Below are 20,349 nucleotides of genomic sequence, written 5' to 3'. Positions count from 1 at the left end.
CTTGCACTTGTGCGGGCTTCTTCGAGATCTGTGTGGCCGTGGCCACCTGGCATTTGTCCTCTTGCCCCAGGCTAAAAAGCCGCGTAGACAGAGGTGGGGGGGTGTTCAGCCGGTTCTGACCGGTTCTGGCGGGCCGGTAGCAAAAAAATTTGACTGGTTCGGAGAACTGGCAAATCAGGGGGTTAGGGTTCTACTGGTTCAGAGCGGTTCTATAGAACCGGTGGTTACGATTCTGCGGAGTTCGGAGAACCGGCAAATGGCGCCCCTGGCTGACCCTGACTCTCTCTGCCCGCCCCTCCCCTCCCCGCCCAGTCGGTGCTTATTGCGCATGCGCGACATTGCTGACTGCACAGCTCCCCCCACCCCTGTTAGGAATATAAGTCACCTAACAGGTATTTGGGTTAGAAATATATAAACCAGGATAAACATTTTAGTACTCTATCTTTAAGGGAATGCAAGAGCATGCAATTGGGTGTGGTTTCTCAAACGGCCATAAGATGGAGCCAGAAACCTGGGTTGTTTTAGTCTGAGTCTCAGAAGAGAGTGTGTCTGAGTGAGTATCTCTGTTTCCTTCTGTTGGAGAGTATTGCCGTTCCTCCATTTTTCCTAATTGACTGATATTACTGGATTTGATGCAAGTCTGATACTGAACTGTTTTTGACACTGGAATTTCATATTTGGATTATCCCTGGATTGAAAAACTGACTGATTTAACTTGTGAATGACTTTGAACTGCTTATCTTGAACTTTGCTTAAACTGTCTGGAAGTAAAAACCTACATTTACTGTTACAGGGTATCTGTATGTTCTCTGTGTGTATTATTCAAACACTTCTCTCAAATACGCTCTCCCTGTATCCGCTCATTCTCCTAATGGGGAATTACCTCAACAACCCCCTTCCATTTTTTTTGGCCTTCCTGGGCTCCAGGGTCGCCTTCGGAGAGCAAAAATGCCCCCCAGGAGCCTCCCCTGCGGCACAGGAGGCCACAAACAGAGCACAGGGGAATGCTGCATGTTCCCCATGCTCCGTTTTTTTTTTTTTATTCCTGAGCCCCAGGGAAGTTTCCTAGGAGCAAAAATGCCCCTCAGGGGGCTTCCTTGAGGCCCAGAAGGCCCCCCCAAAATGGGGAGGGGGGGTTGCTGCGAAAAAAACAAACAAAAGCCACCACCCCACACCCCAACATGGCCTCGCCCACCTAACCATGCCCACAGAACCAGTTGTTACAAAATTTTAATCCCACCCCTGTGGCAAAGACCACCTCTGGCTGGATCTGCCCACCAGCCCCCACTCCTATATTCATGCACATGTGAAGCGAGTATGAAGCGAGCGCTCCAAACCAGCAGGAAAGTTTTTTGAAACCCACCACTGCGCATAGGCCGATAGGTTTGTCTCTCTCTCTCTCTCTCTTTCTTACACACACACACACACACACACACCGCAAGCATTGGCAGGGCCACAATCCGCACGCACACTCACCCCAGGGTGGAAGGGTTGCAGGCGGCTAACCAGGTCGTCCATGGGTGCCTGGCTGAAGGGCTTCAGCGTGGTGGCGCCTGGCTCGTACATGGAGAAGGCATGGCGGTCGCGCCGGTGGGCTCCCGTTGCAGCGGAGGGCATGTGGCTGTGCTCGGGGCGCTCGGTAGGGGTGGGGGCCGCTGGGTGGATGGGCCCCGCCTGCTGACGGATCTGCAAGTTCTCGGACTGGAGCTTGTGAATCTGAAAGAGTTCACCAGAATTCATAAGAATCACATGAATGGATTAAAAAAAAAACAAGAATTCACAAGAATCACCATAAAAATCACCAGAATTCATAAGAATCACAAGAATTCATGAATTACAAGAATTCCTAAGGATCACAAAGATTCACAAGGATTTGTAAGAATCACAAGAATTCACAGGAATTACAAGACTTCACTAGAATCTCAAGAATTCACCAGAATTCATAAGATCACCAGAATTCATGAATTACAAGAATTCATAAGAATCACCAGAATCCCTAAGAATTCCTAAGAATCACAAAGATTCACGAGGATTTGTAAGAATCACAAGAATTCACAGGAATTACAAGACTTCATAAGAATCTCAAGAATTCACCAGAATTCATAAGATCACCAGAATTCATGAATTACAAGAATTCCTAAGAATCACCAGAATTCCTAAGAATCACAAAGATTCACAAGGATTGATAAGAATCACAAGAATTCATAAGAATCAAGAATTCATAAGGATTCGTAAGAATCACAAGAATTCACCAAATTGTGTGCACACTTGCATGCTCATACTCACATGCCAGAAACAGAAGGCAATGCATGCCCCCAACACCCCCTACACATGCGCACACATCCCCACCCACCCACCCCGCTTACTCCCTTAGCTGCACTGCACCTCACAGCTGATTTTCAACCGGTTGGAGGCTTTTTTCGGCCTCCCAGAGGCTTCAGGAAGGCTTCTGCAGGCTTTACAGGCCGAAAACTAGCCCGTTTCATCACTTCCTGTTTTTCTGGAAATACTGGAAGTGACAGAAACACCTAGTTTCGGCCTGTAAACCTTGCAGAAGCCTGCAGAAGCCATCCTCAAGCTTTTGGTAGGCGAAAAAGGCCTCAAACCAGCCGAAAATAAGCCGTGAGGTGCGCGCGCATGCGTAAGTGAGGTGAGTTTGCCTGCAGCTCATGTGCCGAACAAATGGCTCTGTGTGCCACCTGTGGGGCGCATGCCATAGGTTCGCCATCATGGCCTTAAGGAGTGACTGGGCTGGGGACGATGCAGTCAGCAACGTCAGGCATGCGTGCGATGTTTTGCATGCGCGATGAGGACTGAATGGGCGGGGAGGGGAGGGGCCAGCCGGAGCACGATTTGCTGGTTCTCCGAACCGCACAGAATCGTAACCATCGGTTCTATAGAACCGGTTCAAACCGGTAGAATCCCATCCCGGCACCAGACTGGTTGTTTACACCCGGTTGAATCCTTCCCGTCGTTAAGTGAGAACTAATCTCCCTTAACAACCTGCGAGATTAGTGAGAACGGATTCACTTCCCTAATCACAAGGGCGGAACCCCCCCCAGCTCTGAGAGTGGCCCTACCAGGGTCCCAGGAATGGAAGGGGAGGGGGCTTCTGCTGCCTCCCCCCCCCCCAAGAGTGACTTGCCTCTCTCTGCAGCCGCCGCAACTCGTCGCTCAGGCTGTTGTTCACCTTCATGAGTTGCTGGACTTTGGCTTCGGAGACGGCCAGAGCCTTCTTCACTTCCAGGTACTCCTGCAAGGTGATGGCGCCCGTCCGAGAGGTCGGAGGAGTCCATGCTCTGCAGGGGGGGAGTGGGGAGAGAAGGGGGTCAGTTTTGGTTTGCTCTGAGATGGACGGTACTCTTCCATGGGAGACAATGAAGACTGGCCTCTGGGGGAATGTGGTCTTTTCTTTTCTTTCTTTCCTTCCTTCCTTCCTTCCTTTATTCATTCCCTTCTCCCCATTTCCTCCCCCTCCTTCCCTCTCCTCTCCCCTTCCCATTCCTTCTCATCTGCCTCCCATTTTCTTTCCTTCCTTCCTTCCTTTATTCATTCCCTTCTCCCATTTCCCTCCCCCTCCTTCCCTCTCCTCTCCCCTTCTTCCCATTCCTTCTCATCTGCCTCCCATTTTCTTTCCTTCCTTCCTTCCTTCCTTTATTCATTCCTTCTCCCATTTCCCTCCCCTCCTTCCCTCTCCTCTCCCTTCTTCCCATTCCTTCCTCATCTGCCTCCCATTTCCACCTTTTTCGTTAGTTTAGTTCCTTCCTTCCTTCATTTATTCATTCCCTTCTCCCCATTTCCCTCCCCCTCTCCTTTCCTCTCTTTTCCCTTTCCTTCCCTTTTACCATTCCTTCTTCTCATCTTCCTTCCACTTTTTTCCTTCCTTCATCCCTTCTTCTTTCTATCTGTCTCTTTTATCTTTCCCTCTATTCCTTTTCTCCTTCCCTCCCCTCCCCCTTTCCCTTCTTCTCCTTCCCCTTCCTCCTTCCCTTCTCTTTCCATTCCTTCTTTCTCATCTCTCCTTCCACTTTTTCCTTCCTTCATCCCTCTTCTTTCTATCTGTCTCTTATCTCTTTTATCTTTCCCACTATTCCTTTCTCCTTCCTCCCTCCCCTTTCCCTTCCTCTCCTTTCCTTCCTCTCCTTCCCCTTCCTCTCCTTCCCCTTCCTCCTTCCCTTCTCTTCCATTCCTTCTTTTCATCTTCCTCTCATTTCTTCCCTTCCTTCCTTCCCTTCTTCTCCTTTCTGTCTCTCTCTTATCTTTTTTGTTCCTTTCCCTCTATTCCTCCCTCCCTCCTTCCTTCCTATAAAATAACAGAGTTGGAAGGGACCTTGGAGGTCTTCTAGTCCAGCCCCCTGCTCACGCAGGGGATCCTACATCATTGCAAACAAACGGCTGTCCAGTCTCCTCTTAAAAACCTCCAGTGATTAAACACCCCACAACTTCTGGTGGCAAGCAGTTCCACTGGTTCTCATCGTTCTCATTGTCAGCAAATTCCTCCTCCGTATATCGAATGGAAAGCTCAGAATATAGAATATAATATAACAGGTCTGGGAAGGGACCTTGGAGGTCTTCTAGTCCAACCCCCTGAGCAAGCAGGAGACCCTATTTAAAAACCTCCACTTATGAAGCACCCTCAACTTCCGGTGGCAGGTCGTTCCGCTGATTTATTGCTCTCCCTGCCAGGAATATCTCCCCCTCCTTTCCTCCCTCCCTGCACCGTTCCCGGGGGTCTCACCCGAGCACGGTTGTTGCGCGCAGCGTTGGCACTTCGCAGGGGCTCCTGGTCGGTGTCCTCGTCGGAGGCCACGCTGTCGTAGTCGTGTTGGTCGTCCAAGTCGCTGGTCCCGTGGACGGAGGAGTCGAAGGCCTCTGTAGCAACAACCAAGGTGTTAACCCCCACTACACACACACCCCAAGATCCCTCTGCCCACAGCACCCCCTCTCTCTCCAGACTGACCAGTGGGGCTGGTCAGACCTTTGCCCTGCTGGCGCCGTTTGGCTTCGCTCAGGATGTCGATGATGAGGGTGGCAAACTCCCGGGCGTTGAAACGGGCCAGCTTCTGCCGTCCCTGTGGGCAAGGGAGGAAAGGAGGTGGTCAGACCGAAGCTCTCCACTCCCCCAAGAAGCGGCTGTCTAGATTCTAGCAGTGACCCCCATTTAAATCATGAATCTCGAGCCAAACTTCCAAAACTTCCAAAGGATTTATTGGGAGTGAACATGTCCGGCAATGCCTGGGTGCAGCCGACTCCGAGGCACATCATTCACTGCCACCTTGACCCTGGTTTTCCCTCCACCCCCTGGGTGTTATCGTAATTCACATCCTCCAATGGGACACCTCCATAGCCCAGAGTCATCAATCAGGCTCTCCAGTTAGAATTTTGCACGGCAGAAACTTCGGTCACCTAGTTACTATCTTTGAAAAAAAACATTTATGAAATGCACTTTCGGTTTGCCAGCTGCCACACTGCTCCCCCCTCTCTTTCTGTTGGCAACTCTAAAAAGACCCTAGAAATATTTCAATGAGTTGACAGGAGCATGGAGACCACCCAAACCTTCGCTCACAAGGCTCAACGTTGAGCGTGTGCCCAAAATCCGTCGGAGGTACGGAGAGAGGGAGGTGGGCCAGAGCAGCTATTAAGAATAAAGGGTTAGGTGCAAAAACACCAAGTCCATACGTGAACGTCCAGTTAAAACGGACTTATGGCTTAAAAGAAGGGGGGGACACGGCGGCTCGGTGGCTAAGACGCTGAGCGTGTCTGTTGAGGTAATTCCCCGTTAGGAGAATGAGTGCACACAGGGAGACATAGTGAGAGTGATGTTGAATAACACACGACCAGCACACAGATACACTGAATAGCAAAATGTAGGTTTTACTTCCAGTAAACGGTTAAGCAAAGTCCAACAAACAGTCCAAGTCATACACGGTTAAAGTAGTCAGTATTCAATCCAGGGATAATCCAAATGACAAAGTCCAGTATCATAAACAGTTCAGTAAAAGAATCACAGCCATCCAAGAAGAACGACAATTAGCAACAGTTAACAGGGAACCAAAAACAGCGAACATCTACCAACTAGCAACTACCAACAACAGAACAGAACAACCCAGGTTTCTGGCTCCATCTTATGGCCATTTGAGGAACCACACCCAATTACAATTTTAGCATTCCCTTAAAGAGGCAGTATTGAATGTCTATCCTGGTTTATATATTTCCAACCCAACTGTTAGGTGACTATCAATTCCTAACAGTGTCGATCAGAAAGGTCGGCAGTTTGGTGGTTCAAATCCCTAGCGCCATATAATGGAGTGAGCTCCTGTTCCTTGTCCCGGCTTCTGCCAACCTAGCGGTTCAAAAGCAGGTTAAAAAAATGCAAGTGGAAAAATAGGGACCCCTTTGGTGGGAAGGGAACAGCGTTCCGTGCGCCTTCGAAGGCGTTGAGTCCTGCTGGCCACATGACCACGGAGACGTCTTTGGACAGCGCTGGCTTTTCAGCTTTGTAACAGAGATGAGAAGCGCCCCCTAGAGCCGGAAACAACCAGCACATGTGTGCAAGGGGAACCTTCACCTTATGGCTAAAAGGGATCCCTACACAAGGATCTTCTCAACTCACAGTCAGCACCTGCCTCCCGGAGTTAGATGGCGCTCAACGGAATGCAAAAAGAAGGTTGGACTTAATTCGCCTGTGGCTATGTAGGGATTTTGGGTGGTTGCCTCTCTTGACTCCACATATGCTTCTGAAACTCTGAAAATCTAAAGACAGCCAGGATTGGGACATGTCTGCTTCCCGGGGGTCTCGGTGAAGAGTGGTCGAAAAAGTCAAGATGATGGAGAGAGAGAAAGAGACAGATAGATATGACAGATAGGTGGTTGATAGATAGATAAAGATAGATAATAAAGGGAGGAAGAGAGATACTGTAGATAGAAAGATAGAAAAATGAGAGAGAGAGAGAGTAGATACATAGGTAGAAATACATACGTGTGTGTATGTATAGATAGATAGAGATAGAGATAGAGACAGACAGATAGATAGATGATAGCTAATAGATATTGAAGAGAGAGAGATATAGATAGAAAGACAGAAAAATGAGAGAGAGAAATAGATACATAGGTACAAATACATATGTGTGTTTGTGTATGGAGAGACAGAAATATAGATTTTCACGAGTACAGGTATGTAGGTCTAGGTGTGTTAAGAGTATTTTGGCGACGTTTCGGCGAGGTCCCACTCACCATCCTCAGGCTGGTGCTTTCGGCTTCGTGCCAGTGCAAGCAGTGTGTGATCGGAGCTGCCGTCTCTCTATAAATATTGGTGGGGGGGGCTGGTGTGCTGGGCTGGTTGGCTGCGCTGCTGCCTCTTGATTGGTTGATGGAGTTGATGTTGGTATAATGGGCTGTGTGATGGCCTTGTGAGTTTTGTTGTGGAGATATCCTGGATCTTGTGCTGTAATCTCCTGGGTCGTTTGTTTTGTAGTGATCTTTTTTTCCATTAGCCTCTCGTGTTTTAATGGCTTGGGTAATGGGTTGTGTGATGGGCTTGCGAGTTCTTTTGTTGTGGTATCCTGGGTCCTGCGTTGTAATCTCCTGGGTCATTTGTGTTTTGATCTCTTTTCCATTAGCCTTCTGTGCAGTAACAGCTTGGGTAATGGGTTGTGAATGGGAAAAGACCAAAACACACCTAGACCTACATACCTGTACCCGTGAAAATCTACGAAAACATATATATATATATGTTTTCTTAAGTTTTCGCGGGTACTTACATGTATGAGCCCTGGCTAATGCCACCCTCAAACTATGGTTAAGATACATCGATGACACATTTGTGATTTGGCCCCATGGAAAAGAAAACCTAAACAATTTCCTAACACACCTAAACAGCACACACCCCAAAATCAAATTCACCATGGAAACGGAAACAAACAAACAACTACCATTCCTAGATGTACTAATTTACAAAAAAAACAGATGGCACACTAGGACACACCATATACCAGAAGAAAACACACACCAACTGCTACCTCAACGCCCAATCCCACCACCACCCAGCACAGATAAACTCCGTGGCTAAAACACTAATCGCCAGAACCAAACGACTGGCAGACAAGACACACATAAAGACTGAACTATGCACCCTGACTAAAATATTGACAGCCAACGGCTTCCACAAAAGCAAAATCACAGGCCTGATCCACAAAAACACACTGAGACATAATGGAGACCTAGAAGATGAACAGACCTATGGAACAGCTGTCCTGCCCTACATAAGAGGTACTACAGACAAAATCAGTAAGATACCACACAGGCATCACATCAAGACTGCCTTCAAAACAGACAGAAAAATAGCAGCCATCCTTAGAAACCCCAAAGATAAAATTGACCTGGAAAACCAAGGCATATACGAAGTCCCCTGTGCATCATGCCCGGCCACATACATTGGACAGACCAATTGAAGAATAAGGACCCGCCTGGATGAACACAAAAATGCAGTCAAAAGCTGGAACACACTTCCTCACTAGTCCAACACATGGAAGCCACAGGTCATAGCATCAACTTCAATGGCACCAAAACCCTAGCCACTATAGAAAACCCCAGCCACAGAATCATCAGAGAAGCCATAGAGATTGAAAAAAGACCTGAAAGCATGAATAGAAGAGATGATTCCACCAGGCTGTCAATCATTTGGAAGCCTGCACTCTCAAAACAAAAAAATCTCCACACCACAAGCCAGGCAAATACCTGGGCACAAACAGATCCCCCCTGATACCTCCAGCTCAAACACACCCCAACCAGGCACCCAGATGAAACCTACCTTCCTAATAAAATGATAGCCGTCCATTTACTCAGAGCCAAGCCGCACTAAAAATCTCCAATACAGGAACACAATGTTGCCAGCCAACATTGTTGCCAAGACAATAAAAGCCACAAAACAGACAGAAGATATTAGAGACACCAATCAAGCAGAACACAGCCAACTCCAAGACCAATAAACACAGACCAAGACTCCCAACCAATCAGTATAAAGAAAAAACTATTCTGGCACAGCAGTAGGCTAGCCCCAAATTTAAAACTGGAACCACTGTAAAAGTCTGACTCACAGACAAACACAATACAGAAGCCTGATGATGGCAGATGAGATTCTGCCGAAACGTTGCTACAACTTTAAAAGCACAACTACAATGACGTGGGAAAATACCCGAACAAAGCTGAATGCCATACATGTAAGTACCCGCGAAAACTTAAGAATATATATATATATTCTTGCGCCGCCTTTAGTTATGTGCGCTCCGCTCTCTGGGCATCTCCGTGTGATCGTGACCCTGTCCTTTCCACCTGGCGCCCTTGCTGCTTTCTGGCTCTTTAGCGACCGGCTTGCGTTTGGAACACGTTCGCGTTTGGAGTTGGTTTGGGAGTACAAGGCGGCATCTGCGCCTCTTCCCGGGCGCGTCTCTAGGCTGCTTCCGGAGCTACGGGACGCTCTCCGTTGCCTACCGGCCCTTCTTTCTTGGGCTGCCTGCCGTGGGGTACACCCACTTCCTCCTGCAAATTACGCCTCGCAACTCTTCTCTCCCTTTCCTCTCGCTCCAAAAAGATTGCCATCGTATCCCGCCGATTCGGGCTTCCAGCCACGTTGTGATCCACTAGTGAGGTTGCCATCTCGGACGGAGGCATCGCAGTCTCCCTCTCTTGCTCGCTCTGAACTTCGCGCGGACCAAAATAAAAAGATCGCCCGCCGTCATGTTTGGAGCTGCCACTTCCGCGTTTGGAGCTCCAAATGGCGGCGGCACTCCAAACACGGAAGCGCCAGCTGCAAACGTGGTGGCGGAATGGGCAGAAGGGAAAGCAACAGCGGCGGGTGCCAAAGGTGTCTGCAGCAAAGGTGGGAGTAGGGAGCTCTCTGCGCTTCGCCATGATCGCTCGTTAGGAGCAGCTGTTGGCGAGGATGCAAGGGGGTGGAATTAAGTCACCCCCCGAAAAGACGGCCTAGCCGTTTTTTCGGGGCTGAAAAAAATAAGGCCCGGCCTTATTATGTGAGAAACACGGTAGATATATAGGTAGAAATACATACATGTGTGTCTTTGTATGGAGAGACAGAAAGAGAGAGCGAAATGACAGATAGACATGATAGATAGATGATAGAGAGATAGAGAGATGGAAATAGACAGATGATAGGTAGATAATTGATAAATATAGATGATAGATAATGATACATAATAGATAATGAAGAGAGAGATATGTAGATAGAAAGACAGAAAAATGAGAGAGGGAAATAGAGATAGGTAGATACATAGGTAGAAATACATATATATGTCTGTGTATGGCGAGAGAGAGAGAAATGACAGATTAACAGAACGATGATACAGATAGATAAATGAGAGAGAGAGAGACAGACAGACAGACAGACGATAGGGAGAGAGAAAGGGAAAGGGAGGGGGAGAGAGAGAGAGAGAGACAATAACCTGATTCCGTGTGGCTGAATATTCGGGATTCACCGGCAGGAAGGGCACAGCGCTGCGCTCCGTCACCAGAGTGCTGTGGTTCTGCGTGGTCAGCCAGACTTTTGAGGGGTGAGAAAGCAGAGAAGAAGCAGCCACCGTTAGGTCAAAGCGCCAACCTTCTTCCCTGTCAGCCGCGGAATTTGGACAGGGCCCGGGGGTGGGGGAGGGAGGGTCCCCCATTTGGCCAAGAAACCTGCATATGGCGCCGAAGGGTTTTTGACGAGCCTGTGCAAGTTTCTAGTCCTTAATCCTTGCAAGAACAGAGCCGCTCCCCCAAAAAACAGATTCAAGCTTTTACCGGCGTCGTTTTCGCGGCGATCCACTTCGTCGTAGACGTCCATCGCGAGCTCTTCGAAAAGGTGGTTGCTTAGCTATTTGGGGGAACGGGGGAGAGGGAGGAACATTCAGCTTTTGGTTTAATTTAAGGAGGGGGTTTGGGGCACGGGGGCTTTGGCTGTGGGGGGGTGGGCTTGGGTGCCAGGGAGCAGGTATAATGGGCCCCTTCCGAAGATGGGCAGAACGAGGTCTCAAGGTTGCGAAACTTCCCAGAATGAATAGAAATGGCAGAGTTTTGTGAGACTTATTGGAGATTACATTACACACCCAATTTGAAAGACCTTTTCGGGCTGATGTATCACCTTGAGGGCTTTAAGAGGGGTGGGCTTCCACTCCCAGAATCCCCCAGCCAGCCTGCTTTAAGAGGGGTGGGCTTCCACTCCCAGAATCCCCCAGCCAGCCTGCTTTAAGAAGGGTGGGCTTCCACTCCCAGAATCCCCCAGCCAGACTGCTTTAAGAAGGGTGGGCTTCCACTCCCAGAATCCCCCAGCCAGCCTGCTTTAAGATGGACAGACTTCCACTCCCAGAATCCCCCAGCCAGCCTGCTTTAAGAGGGGAGGACTTCCACTCCCAGAATCCCCCAGCCAGCCTGCTTTAAGAGGGGTGGGCTTCCACTCCCAGAATCCCCCAGCCAGCCTGCTTTAAGAGGGGAGGACTTCCACTCCCAGAATCCCCAGCCAGCCTGCTTTAAGAGGGATGGGCTTCCACTCCCAGAATCCCCCAGCCAGCCTGCTTTAAGAGGGTGGGCTTCCACTCCCAGAATCCCCCAGCCAGCCTGCTTTAAGAAGGGTGGGCTTCCACTCCCAGAATCCCCCAGCCAGCCTGCTTTAAGATGGACAGACTTCCACTCCCAGAATCCCCCAGCCAGCCTGCTTTAAGAGGGAGGACTTCCACTCCCAGAATCCCCCAGCCAGCCTGCTTTAAGAGGGGTGGGCTTCCACTCCCAGAATCCCCAGCCAGCCTGCTTTAAGAGGGGTGGGCTTCCACTCCCAGAATCCCCCAGCCAGCCTGCTTTAAGAGGGGTGGGCTTCCACTCCCAGAATCCCCCAGCCAGCCTGCTTTAAGAGGGAGGGCTTCCACTCCCAGAATCCCCCAGCCAGCCTGCTTTAAGAGGGGTGGGCTTCCACTCCCAGAATCCCCCAGCCAGCCTTCTTTAAGAGGGATGGACTTCCACTCCCAGAATCCCCAGCCAGCCTGCTTTAAGAGGGAGGACTTCCACTCCCAGAATCCCCCAGCCAGCCTGCTTTAAGATGGACAGACTTCCACTCCCAGAATCCCCAGCTATTATGCCTTGAGAGGGGTGGGCTTCCACTCCCAGAATCTTTAAGAGGGTGGGCTTCCACTCCCAGAATCCCCCAGCTATTATGCCTTGAGAGGGTGGGCTTCCACTCCCAGAATCCCCCAGCCAGCCTGCTTTAAGAGGGTGGGCTTCCACTCCCAGAATCCCCCAGCCAGCCTGCTTTAAGAGGAGGGCTTCCACTCCCAGAATCCCCCAGCCAGCCTGCTTTAAGAGGGGTGGGCTTCCACTCCCAGAATCCCCCAGCCAGCCTTCTTTAAGAGGGATGGACTTCCACTCCCAGAATCCCCCAGCCAGCCTGCTTTAAGAGGGAGGACTTCCACTCCCAGAATCCCCCAGCCAGCCTGCTTTAAGATGGACAGACTTCCACTCCCAGAATCCCCCAGCTATTATGCCTTGAGAGGGGTGGGCTTCCACTCCCAGAATCTTTAAGAGGGTGGGCTTCCACTCCCAGAATCCCCCAGCTATTATGCCTTGAGAGGGGTGGGCTTCCACTCCCAGAATCTTTAAGAGGGGTGGGCTTCCACTCCCAGAATCCCCCAGCCAGTGTGCTTTGGGGTGGGTGAGTTCAATTCTGGGAGTTGAAGTCCACCCCTCTTAAAGCTACTAACAGTGGGACACACTGGTTAAATTGCTTTTTTCTGCACGTTGCAGAGGGATGGAATAGATGATCTTATGGGATCCTTCCAGGGGTCATTCACACCAGTGTTAAATTATGCCCCGCTGAATGGGGAAGGGAAGGTGGGGAAGTGTGGATGGACAGAAAGGGGATGTTGTATGTTGGTTTTAAAATGTTATATGTTGGTTTCCCAAACTCAGTGCCTTGAAAATGTGTGGACTTCAACTCCCAGAATTCCCCCCGGGGGGGTGGAATTCTGGGAATTGAAGTCCCCTCCTCTTCAAGCAGCCCAAAGTGAGAAATGCTGCCTTAGAAACCTCACTTGGCCCACATTAAAGGATAGGAAAGGTGGCCACGAGGAGAGCCCAGCCTGAGGAGGGTCTTGAGTTCGAAAACCACCTCACTTACCGCCTGCAACTTCTTCTTCGCCGCCTTGGCCAGCTCCGAAAGATCTAAGCTGGGGGGGGGGGCAGGAGAAAGATGGATCAACGCCCCTGTCCCGTTGCTCCTCCCCACTGGATGCCCCCACCCCAATTCAGGAACCCCATTCAAATCTCTGGGATCCCCCCAGTGAAGAAAGACATTAATTTAGAGGGGAAACGAAGAAAAGAAGGAGACAGTCAGTGGTGGGTCGATGGATGGAGATGGAAGATCTCCCATTAGAGAAAGAAAGCCAGTTTGGTCCAGAGGTTGAGGTACCAGGCTGGAAAGCAGGAGATTGGGAGTTCTAGTCCTGCCTTAGTCACGAAAACCAGCTAGATGACTTTGGGCCAAACACCAGGCGACTGGGAGTTCTAGTCCCGCCATAGGCATGAAAGCCAGCTGGGTGACTCTGGGCCAAACACCAGGTGACAGGGAGTTCTAGACCTGCCTTAGTCACGAAAATCAGCTAAATGACTTTGGGCCAAACACCAGGCGACTGGGAGTTCTAGTCCCGCCATAAGCATGAAAGCCAGCTGGGTGACTCTGGGCCAATTACCAGGAGACGCTGAGTTCTAGTCCCACCTTAACTATGAAAGCCAGCTGGCTGACTTCTAACCAGTTCCCCCCACTCTTTCTGACATCCCAACCCAACCTCACAGGGGTGTTGTTGTGGCGAAAATAGAAGGAGGAAGAAAAACTGTCAGATCTATTTGCCACCTGGACTTCTTTGTCAAAATCATAAACGGCGGGATCCAAATAAACAAATGAACAAAAACACAAATACAGAAATGAACAAATATATAAATGAACCAATACAGAAATGAGCAAATGACCACATAAACAATTGGACAAATACACAAATGAGCAAATGACCACATAAACAAATAGACAAATACACAAATGAGCAAATGACCACATAAACAAATGGACAAATACACAAATGAGCAAATGACCACATAAACAAATGGACAAATACAGAAATGAACAAATAACCACATAAACAAATGGACAAATACACAAATGAGCAAATGACCACATAAAGAAATAGACAAATACACAAATGAGCAAATGACCACATAAACAAATGGACAAATACAGAAATGAACAAATAACCACATAAACAAATGGACAAATACACAAATGAGCAAATGACCACATAAACAAATGGACAAATACAGAAATGAACAAATAACCACATAAACAAATGGACAAATACACAAATGAGCAAATGACCACATAAACATATAAACAAACAAACAAACGAATGAATAAATCTCTCGGGATCCCGGATGCAACCTCAACCCCACCCGGAGATCTCTGGACAGGGAGAAGAGGCAGCCTGTAAATTTAATAAAATATCCATCCAAAATAATCGAGCTTTGGGATTTCTCCCCCCTTGGGAGCAAGAAGGCACGGGTGACCCCGTTGGGCCTGAGATGTCCCAGCCTCCCCCTTTCTGCAGACCCTTCCCCACATGCACGAGGCCCCCACCAATTGGGGGGAGGGCGGGGACCAGGGAGGGGGAGGCGAGGGGGATGCATGCAGGGGAGAGCCGAGCCCTCCGTACCTTTGCGACATGCATTTGGGGCGCACTCTGAGTTCCATAAAGCGCAGCAGGGAAGAAAGAGGAGGAAGTTAATCAATCAGTCAGAATAGAGCTGGAAAGGACCTTGGAGGTCTTCTAGTCCAACCCCCCCTGCAAAGGTCATACGTGGGAGTCCGTTGCCAAGGGTCTGGACTTCTCATCCCATGAGACCATGGGGTGGGGGTGGTCCTGCATCGGTCGTAAGTGTGGAAAAATGGTCCCTTTTTTCCCAGCCATGTTGTAACTTTGAAGGGACATTAAATGAACTGCGGTAAAGTCGAGGGCAACTTGGATTCTGAGGACACGGTGCGGGGCTTCCATCTCCCCAAATTGCAAAGGATTTGGGGATCCCAAATGCTGGAAAAGCCACAACATCTCATCTTCACTAAACTAAAGCAATGCTTTTTCAGCCGTGGTACCTTTAAGAAGGGTGGACTTCAATTCCATGCTGGCTGTGGAATTCTGGGAGTTGAAGTCCATCCTTCTTAAAGGTACCACGGCTGAGAAATACTGCATTAAGTGGATAACTACCATAGGTTACAGACAGAGGGATTTTGCTCTCCTGGAGTTATCCGATCCTCCTGAAAACATACAAATAAGTGATTTCTGCAATCTCTCTCCCTCTCTCCCTCTTTCCCCCCTCTCTCTCCTCCTCTTTCCCCCCTCTCTCTCCCTTTCTCTCCCTCCCACCCTCCCTCTCTTTCTCTCTTTCTTTCTTTCTCTCTCTCTCCCCATCTATCCATCCATCCATCCATCCATCATCTATATATATTCTATCTATCTCTATCATCTATATATATATTCTATCTATCATCTATATTTTATCTTTCTCTCTCATCTATATCTATCTATCTCTATCATTATATATCTCTCTATTTCTCTCATCTATATTCTGTTTATCTCTCTCTCATCTATATCTAAATCTATCATCTCTATATATTCTATATCTATCTATCTATCTATCTATCTATCTATCTATCTATCTATCTATCTATCTATCTATCTATCTATCTATCTCTCTATGTCTGTCTGTCTGTCTGTCTGTCTGTCTGTCTGTCTGTCTATCTATCTATCTATCTATCTATCTATCTATCTCTAATCTGTCTATGTCTGTCTGTCTGTCTCTATCTGTCTATCTATCTATCTATCTATCTATCTCTAATCTCTCTATGTCTGTCTGTCTGTCTGTCTGTCTGTCTGTCTGTCTATCTATCTATCTATCTATCTATCTATCTATCTATCTATCTCTAATCTGTCTATGTCTGTCTGTCTGTCTCTATCTATCTATCTATCTATCCATCCATCCATCCATCCATCCATCCAGCTGTTTACATACCTACCTATCATCTATCTAGTCGCTATAGATGATTATCTATCTATCTATCTATCTATCTATCTATCTATCTATCTATCTATCTATCTATCTATCTCTAATCTCTCTATGTCTGTCTGTCTGTCTGTCTGTCTGTCTGTCTGTCTGTCTATCTATCTATCTATCTATCTATCTATCTATCTCTAATCTGTCTATGTCTGTCTGTCTGTCTCTATCTGTCTATCTATCTATCTATCTATCTATCTCTAATCTCTCTGTCTGTCTGTCTGTCTGTCTGTCTGTCTGTCTGTCTGTCTGTCTGTCTATCTATCTATCTATCTATCTATCTATCTATCTGTCTGTCTGTCTGTCTGTCTGTCTCTGTCTCTATCTATCTATCTATCTATCCATCCATCCATCCATCCATCCATCCAGCTGTTTACATACCTACCTATCATCTATCTAGTCGCTATAGATGATTATCTATCTATCTATCTATCTATCTATCTATCTATCTATCTATCTATCTATCTATCTATCCATCCATCCATCCATCCATCCATCCATCCATCCATCCATCCAATCTAGTCCTCAACACAACCCTTGATTTAGTGACGATTCAAAGTTACAACAAGTGACTTATGACCATATTACACACTGACGACTTTTGCATCATTCCACTTGGTCACATGATCTAAATTCAGACGTTAGGCTACCGACTCATATTTGTGACTGCCCTGGGGTCACGCGATTCCCTTTTGGGACCTACCGATAAGCAAAAGTCAACGGGGAAGCCAGATTCACCTAACAGCCATGTGACTCACTTAACAGCTGCAGTGATTCACTTAACAACGGTGGCAAGCAAGGTCGTACAATGGGGCAAAACCTGTTAACAGCTTAGCCACAGAACTGTTGGGATCCGTTGGGATCGAGGACAGCCTGCCTATAAGGGCTTCCAACTCTTCTACAGGAATAACCTAATAAATTGCATTTCATGGATTATAATTTCACTTCCCCGCAAAGTTCTGAATCTCACTTTAAGACTAAAGAATATAAATCCTAAAGAATCAAAGAAACTGCCTTTTAATGCAAAGCAGGAAGAAAACTAAAACCAATTAATCCATGAAGGTCGTTCTCAATTTAGGACAGGTTATTTCTGATGTGGTTGCGTGAGACTTTTTTTTTTTTTAAACACTTTTTTGTGGGTTAAAAAGGGAGGAATTCTCGGCAGCCCAAAAGAGAAAAATCAATTTTGGGACAGGATCCCAGATGGGCGACACCTGGCCCAGAATGGCCACAAGGGGGCAGCATGTCTTCCCTCAAAGGGCAGAAAGGGAGGGGGGGTGTTAAAGGGGAGGGGGAGGAGCTCTTACCTGTCTGCCATCTGGGGGATGATGTAATGCCCGTTCTTGTGATCTAAATGAAAAGGGGGGAGGGGGGGGAAAACATGGCTGAGCCAATCTGATCAATAATAATAATTGTCTGATCAATAATTATCAATAATCTGCCAATCTGATTATATATGAACTATCACGCTCAGAGAGCATCAAGGACCCCACAGTCCTCCTCCTCCTCCTCTTTGCAAACCCTCCTCCCTTCTAGCCCTGATGAGGTTGCCTAGTTGGGTCATGAAACGTCTGCAAGGAAACAACCCAGCTTAGAGAGCACCAAGGACCCCACAGTCTTCCTCCTCCACCACCTCCTCCTCCTCCTCCTCCCTTCCTCCTCCTCCCCTCCTCCTCCTCCTCCTCCCAGGAAACCCCACTCCCTTCTAGCTCTGATGACGTTACCTAGTTGGGTCATGAGACGTCTGCAAGGAAACCACCCAGCTCAGAGAGCACCAAAGACCCCTCATTTCAACCCCGAGCTACACATATTCTCCTCCCCAAACTTCCCTGCCTGCCCTCATCCAGTCAAGACCCACCTTCCCCGAGGCCCCCATTCTGTTCCTCACCTCTTGGCGCCGCAAAGGTAGAAGGCCAGTCGTGTCGGTCAGCTCATACTGGCACTCCACCAGCCGCTCCGCCAGTTCGTGTTGGGACGCCTGTCTGCGGAGAGCAAAGAGCAGGTAAGCCAGGCCCCCACAGAGTTGCATCACGGGGAATCCAGAGGGGCAGGAGACTGACCTAGAATTGCATACACCTGGGTCAGCGGTCACCCCTTCGCTCTTCCTGGGCCAAAAGCGGCCTAGGTGTTTTGTGTGGTGCAGGGCACGGAGATGCCCCCCTGTTGTTTAGAATGTTTGGATAGAATAGAGCTCGAAGGGCCTTGAGGTCGGTCAGCTCATGCTGAAGCTGGCACTCCACCAGCCGCTCCGCCAGTTCGTGTTGGGACGCCTGTCTGCGGAGAGGAAAGAGCAGGTAAGCCAGCCCTCCTTCCTTCCTTCCTTCCTTCCTTCCTTCCTTCCTTCCTTCCTTCCTTCCTTCCTTCCTTCCTTCCTTCCTTTCCTTCCTTCCTTCCTCCTCCTTCCTCCCTCCTTCCTTCCTTCCCTCCCTTCCTTCCCTTCCTTCCTCCCTCCCCTCTCCTCTGTCTTTCTCCCTTCCTTCCTCCCTTCCTTTCTTCTATAGAATAGAATAACAGAGTTGGAAGGGACCTTGGAGGTCTTCTAGTCCAGCCCCCTTCTCAAGCAGGAGAACTTATACCATCTCAAATGGCTGTCCTGTCTCTTCTTAAAAGCCTCCAGTGATGGAGCAGCCACGATTTCTTGTGGCCAGCTGTTCCACTGGTTAATTATCCTCACTCTTAAGGAAGTTTCTCCCTTAATTCCAGGTTGCTTCTCTCCTTGGTTAGTTTCCATCCGTTGCTTCTCCTCCTGCCTTCTGGGGCTTTGGAGAATAATTTGACCCCCTCTTCTCTGGGGCAGCCCCTCAAACATTGAAAGACTGCTATCATGTCACCCCTGGTCCTTAACAGAAGTGGGAAGGGACCTTGGAAGGTCCTCTAGTCCAACCCCCTGCTCAAGCAGCTTTTCCTCGGAAGTTGTGGGAGCGCCATCCCTTGAGACCTTCAAGAAGAGACTGGACTGCCATTGGTCAGAAATGGTGTAGGGTCTCCCGCTTGGGGGGGGGGTTGGACTAGATGACCTCCAAGGTCCCTTCCAACTCTGATTATCTGTTACAAGCAGGAGAACCTATACCCTTTTCAGGCAAGTGACTTCCAGTCTCTTCTTCAAAGCCTCCAGTGAAGGAGAACACACAACTTCTGGTGGCAAGCAGTTCCACTGGTTAATTGTCCTCACTCTTAGGCAGTTTCTCCTTAATTCCAGGTTGCTTCTGTCCTTGATTGGTTTCCCTTTAGTAGACGGTCTAAATACGCCATCGTTCAAAACTCACTTAACAACTGCTTCGCTGGGTGGTACACTCAAATTAGTAATTAAAGGGGATTTTTTTTTTTAATTATTAGAATTAAGATGGAACTTTTGGAATAATGAAATAAGAGCATGCGATGAAATTGCAAATGTGACAGACAAACATATCAAGTATAACGAACATGAAGATACGAGAATTATTTAAAGTAAAAAAAAGAAGTTCAGATACGAATAGAAAATATATAAAATAAGTCTGAAGAATATAAGAACGTCTGAGAAAATTTGCAGAAAATATGAAATGTGACGGTATGACATGAAATCAAACGTGAAAAGATGAATATGTAACCAAGGCCACGTTTGGATAAAAATGTGAAAACCTGGAACCACGATGCTGTTCACCAAAAAAGATGTTTTTGAAATGTGAAAAAAAATAAAAAACTTTTTTACAAAAAGAAAACCCAACTTGCTTTGCTTAGCGATGGGCTCAATTGTGGTCATAAGTCAAGGACTACCTGTGGAACTTGGATTCACGCTTATGACCCTGGCACCATCTTTGATCATTTTGGCAACCCGACTGCCTTTATGACCTGCTCTAACCATTCTGCGGTCATGGGATTTACAATTTCTCACCTTTTTTCCCGCTGATTTCCAGCAAAACGTGGCCCCTGGTGGAGGCTGGATTCCTTAACTGGTAAGCGACTGACTTAATGGCCGTCATAAACGTCACCGAATTGGGCCCAGCTTCGATTTACGACCACAATGACTTATATGACTGAAGTCTGGGCCCAATTGCCGTTCTTAAGTCTAGGGATTACCTGGTAGTGCCTTCCTGCATTTCTCGGGGGGGTGGGTGGGTGGGGGTGGGTTAGACTGGATGACCTCTACATGCCCCTTTCCCACTCGGGATGGATTGGATCAGGCCGAAAGGGGCAAATCTGGGGTCTTGTGTAAATACAGCGAGTCCTCGACTTACA

General features: G+C 48.2%; 1 protein-coding gene across 1 annotated transcript in view; it reads right to left on the bottom strand.

The window, feature by feature from the left end:
- The window catches only part of GIT1 (GIT ArfGAP 1), a 91,672-nt gene that overhangs the window by 12,350 nt on the left and 58,973 nt on the right, over positions 1-20,349 (bottom strand). Inside the window, 12 exon segments of the mRNA XM_087952840.1 lie at positions 1,477-1,716; positions 3,146-3,271; positions 3,273-3,299; positions 4,739-4,872; positions 4,961-5,072; positions 10,458-10,555; positions 10,795-10,867; positions 13,157-13,205; positions 14,739-14,765; positions 17,442-17,484; positions 18,033-18,054; positions 18,056-18,116. Coding sequence (XP_087808966.1) covers positions 1,477-1,716; positions 3,146-3,271; positions 3,273-3,299; positions 4,739-4,872; positions 4,961-5,072; positions 10,458-10,555; positions 10,795-10,867; positions 13,157-13,205; positions 14,739-14,765; positions 17,442-17,484; positions 18,033-18,054; positions 18,056-18,116 — 1,012 coding nt within the window.

The sequence above is a fragment of the Notechis scutatus genome, chromosome 1, assembly GCF_049901735.1.
Source record: "Notechis scutatus isolate UNSWTSFEM ecotype Mainland chromosome 1, rNotScu1.2, whole genome shotgun sequence".
Taxonomy (NCBI): domain Eukaryota; kingdom Metazoa; phylum Chordata; class Lepidosauria; order Squamata; family Elapidae; genus Notechis; species Notechis scutatus.
This window is presented reverse-complemented; position numbering and strand designations above follow the sequence as displayed.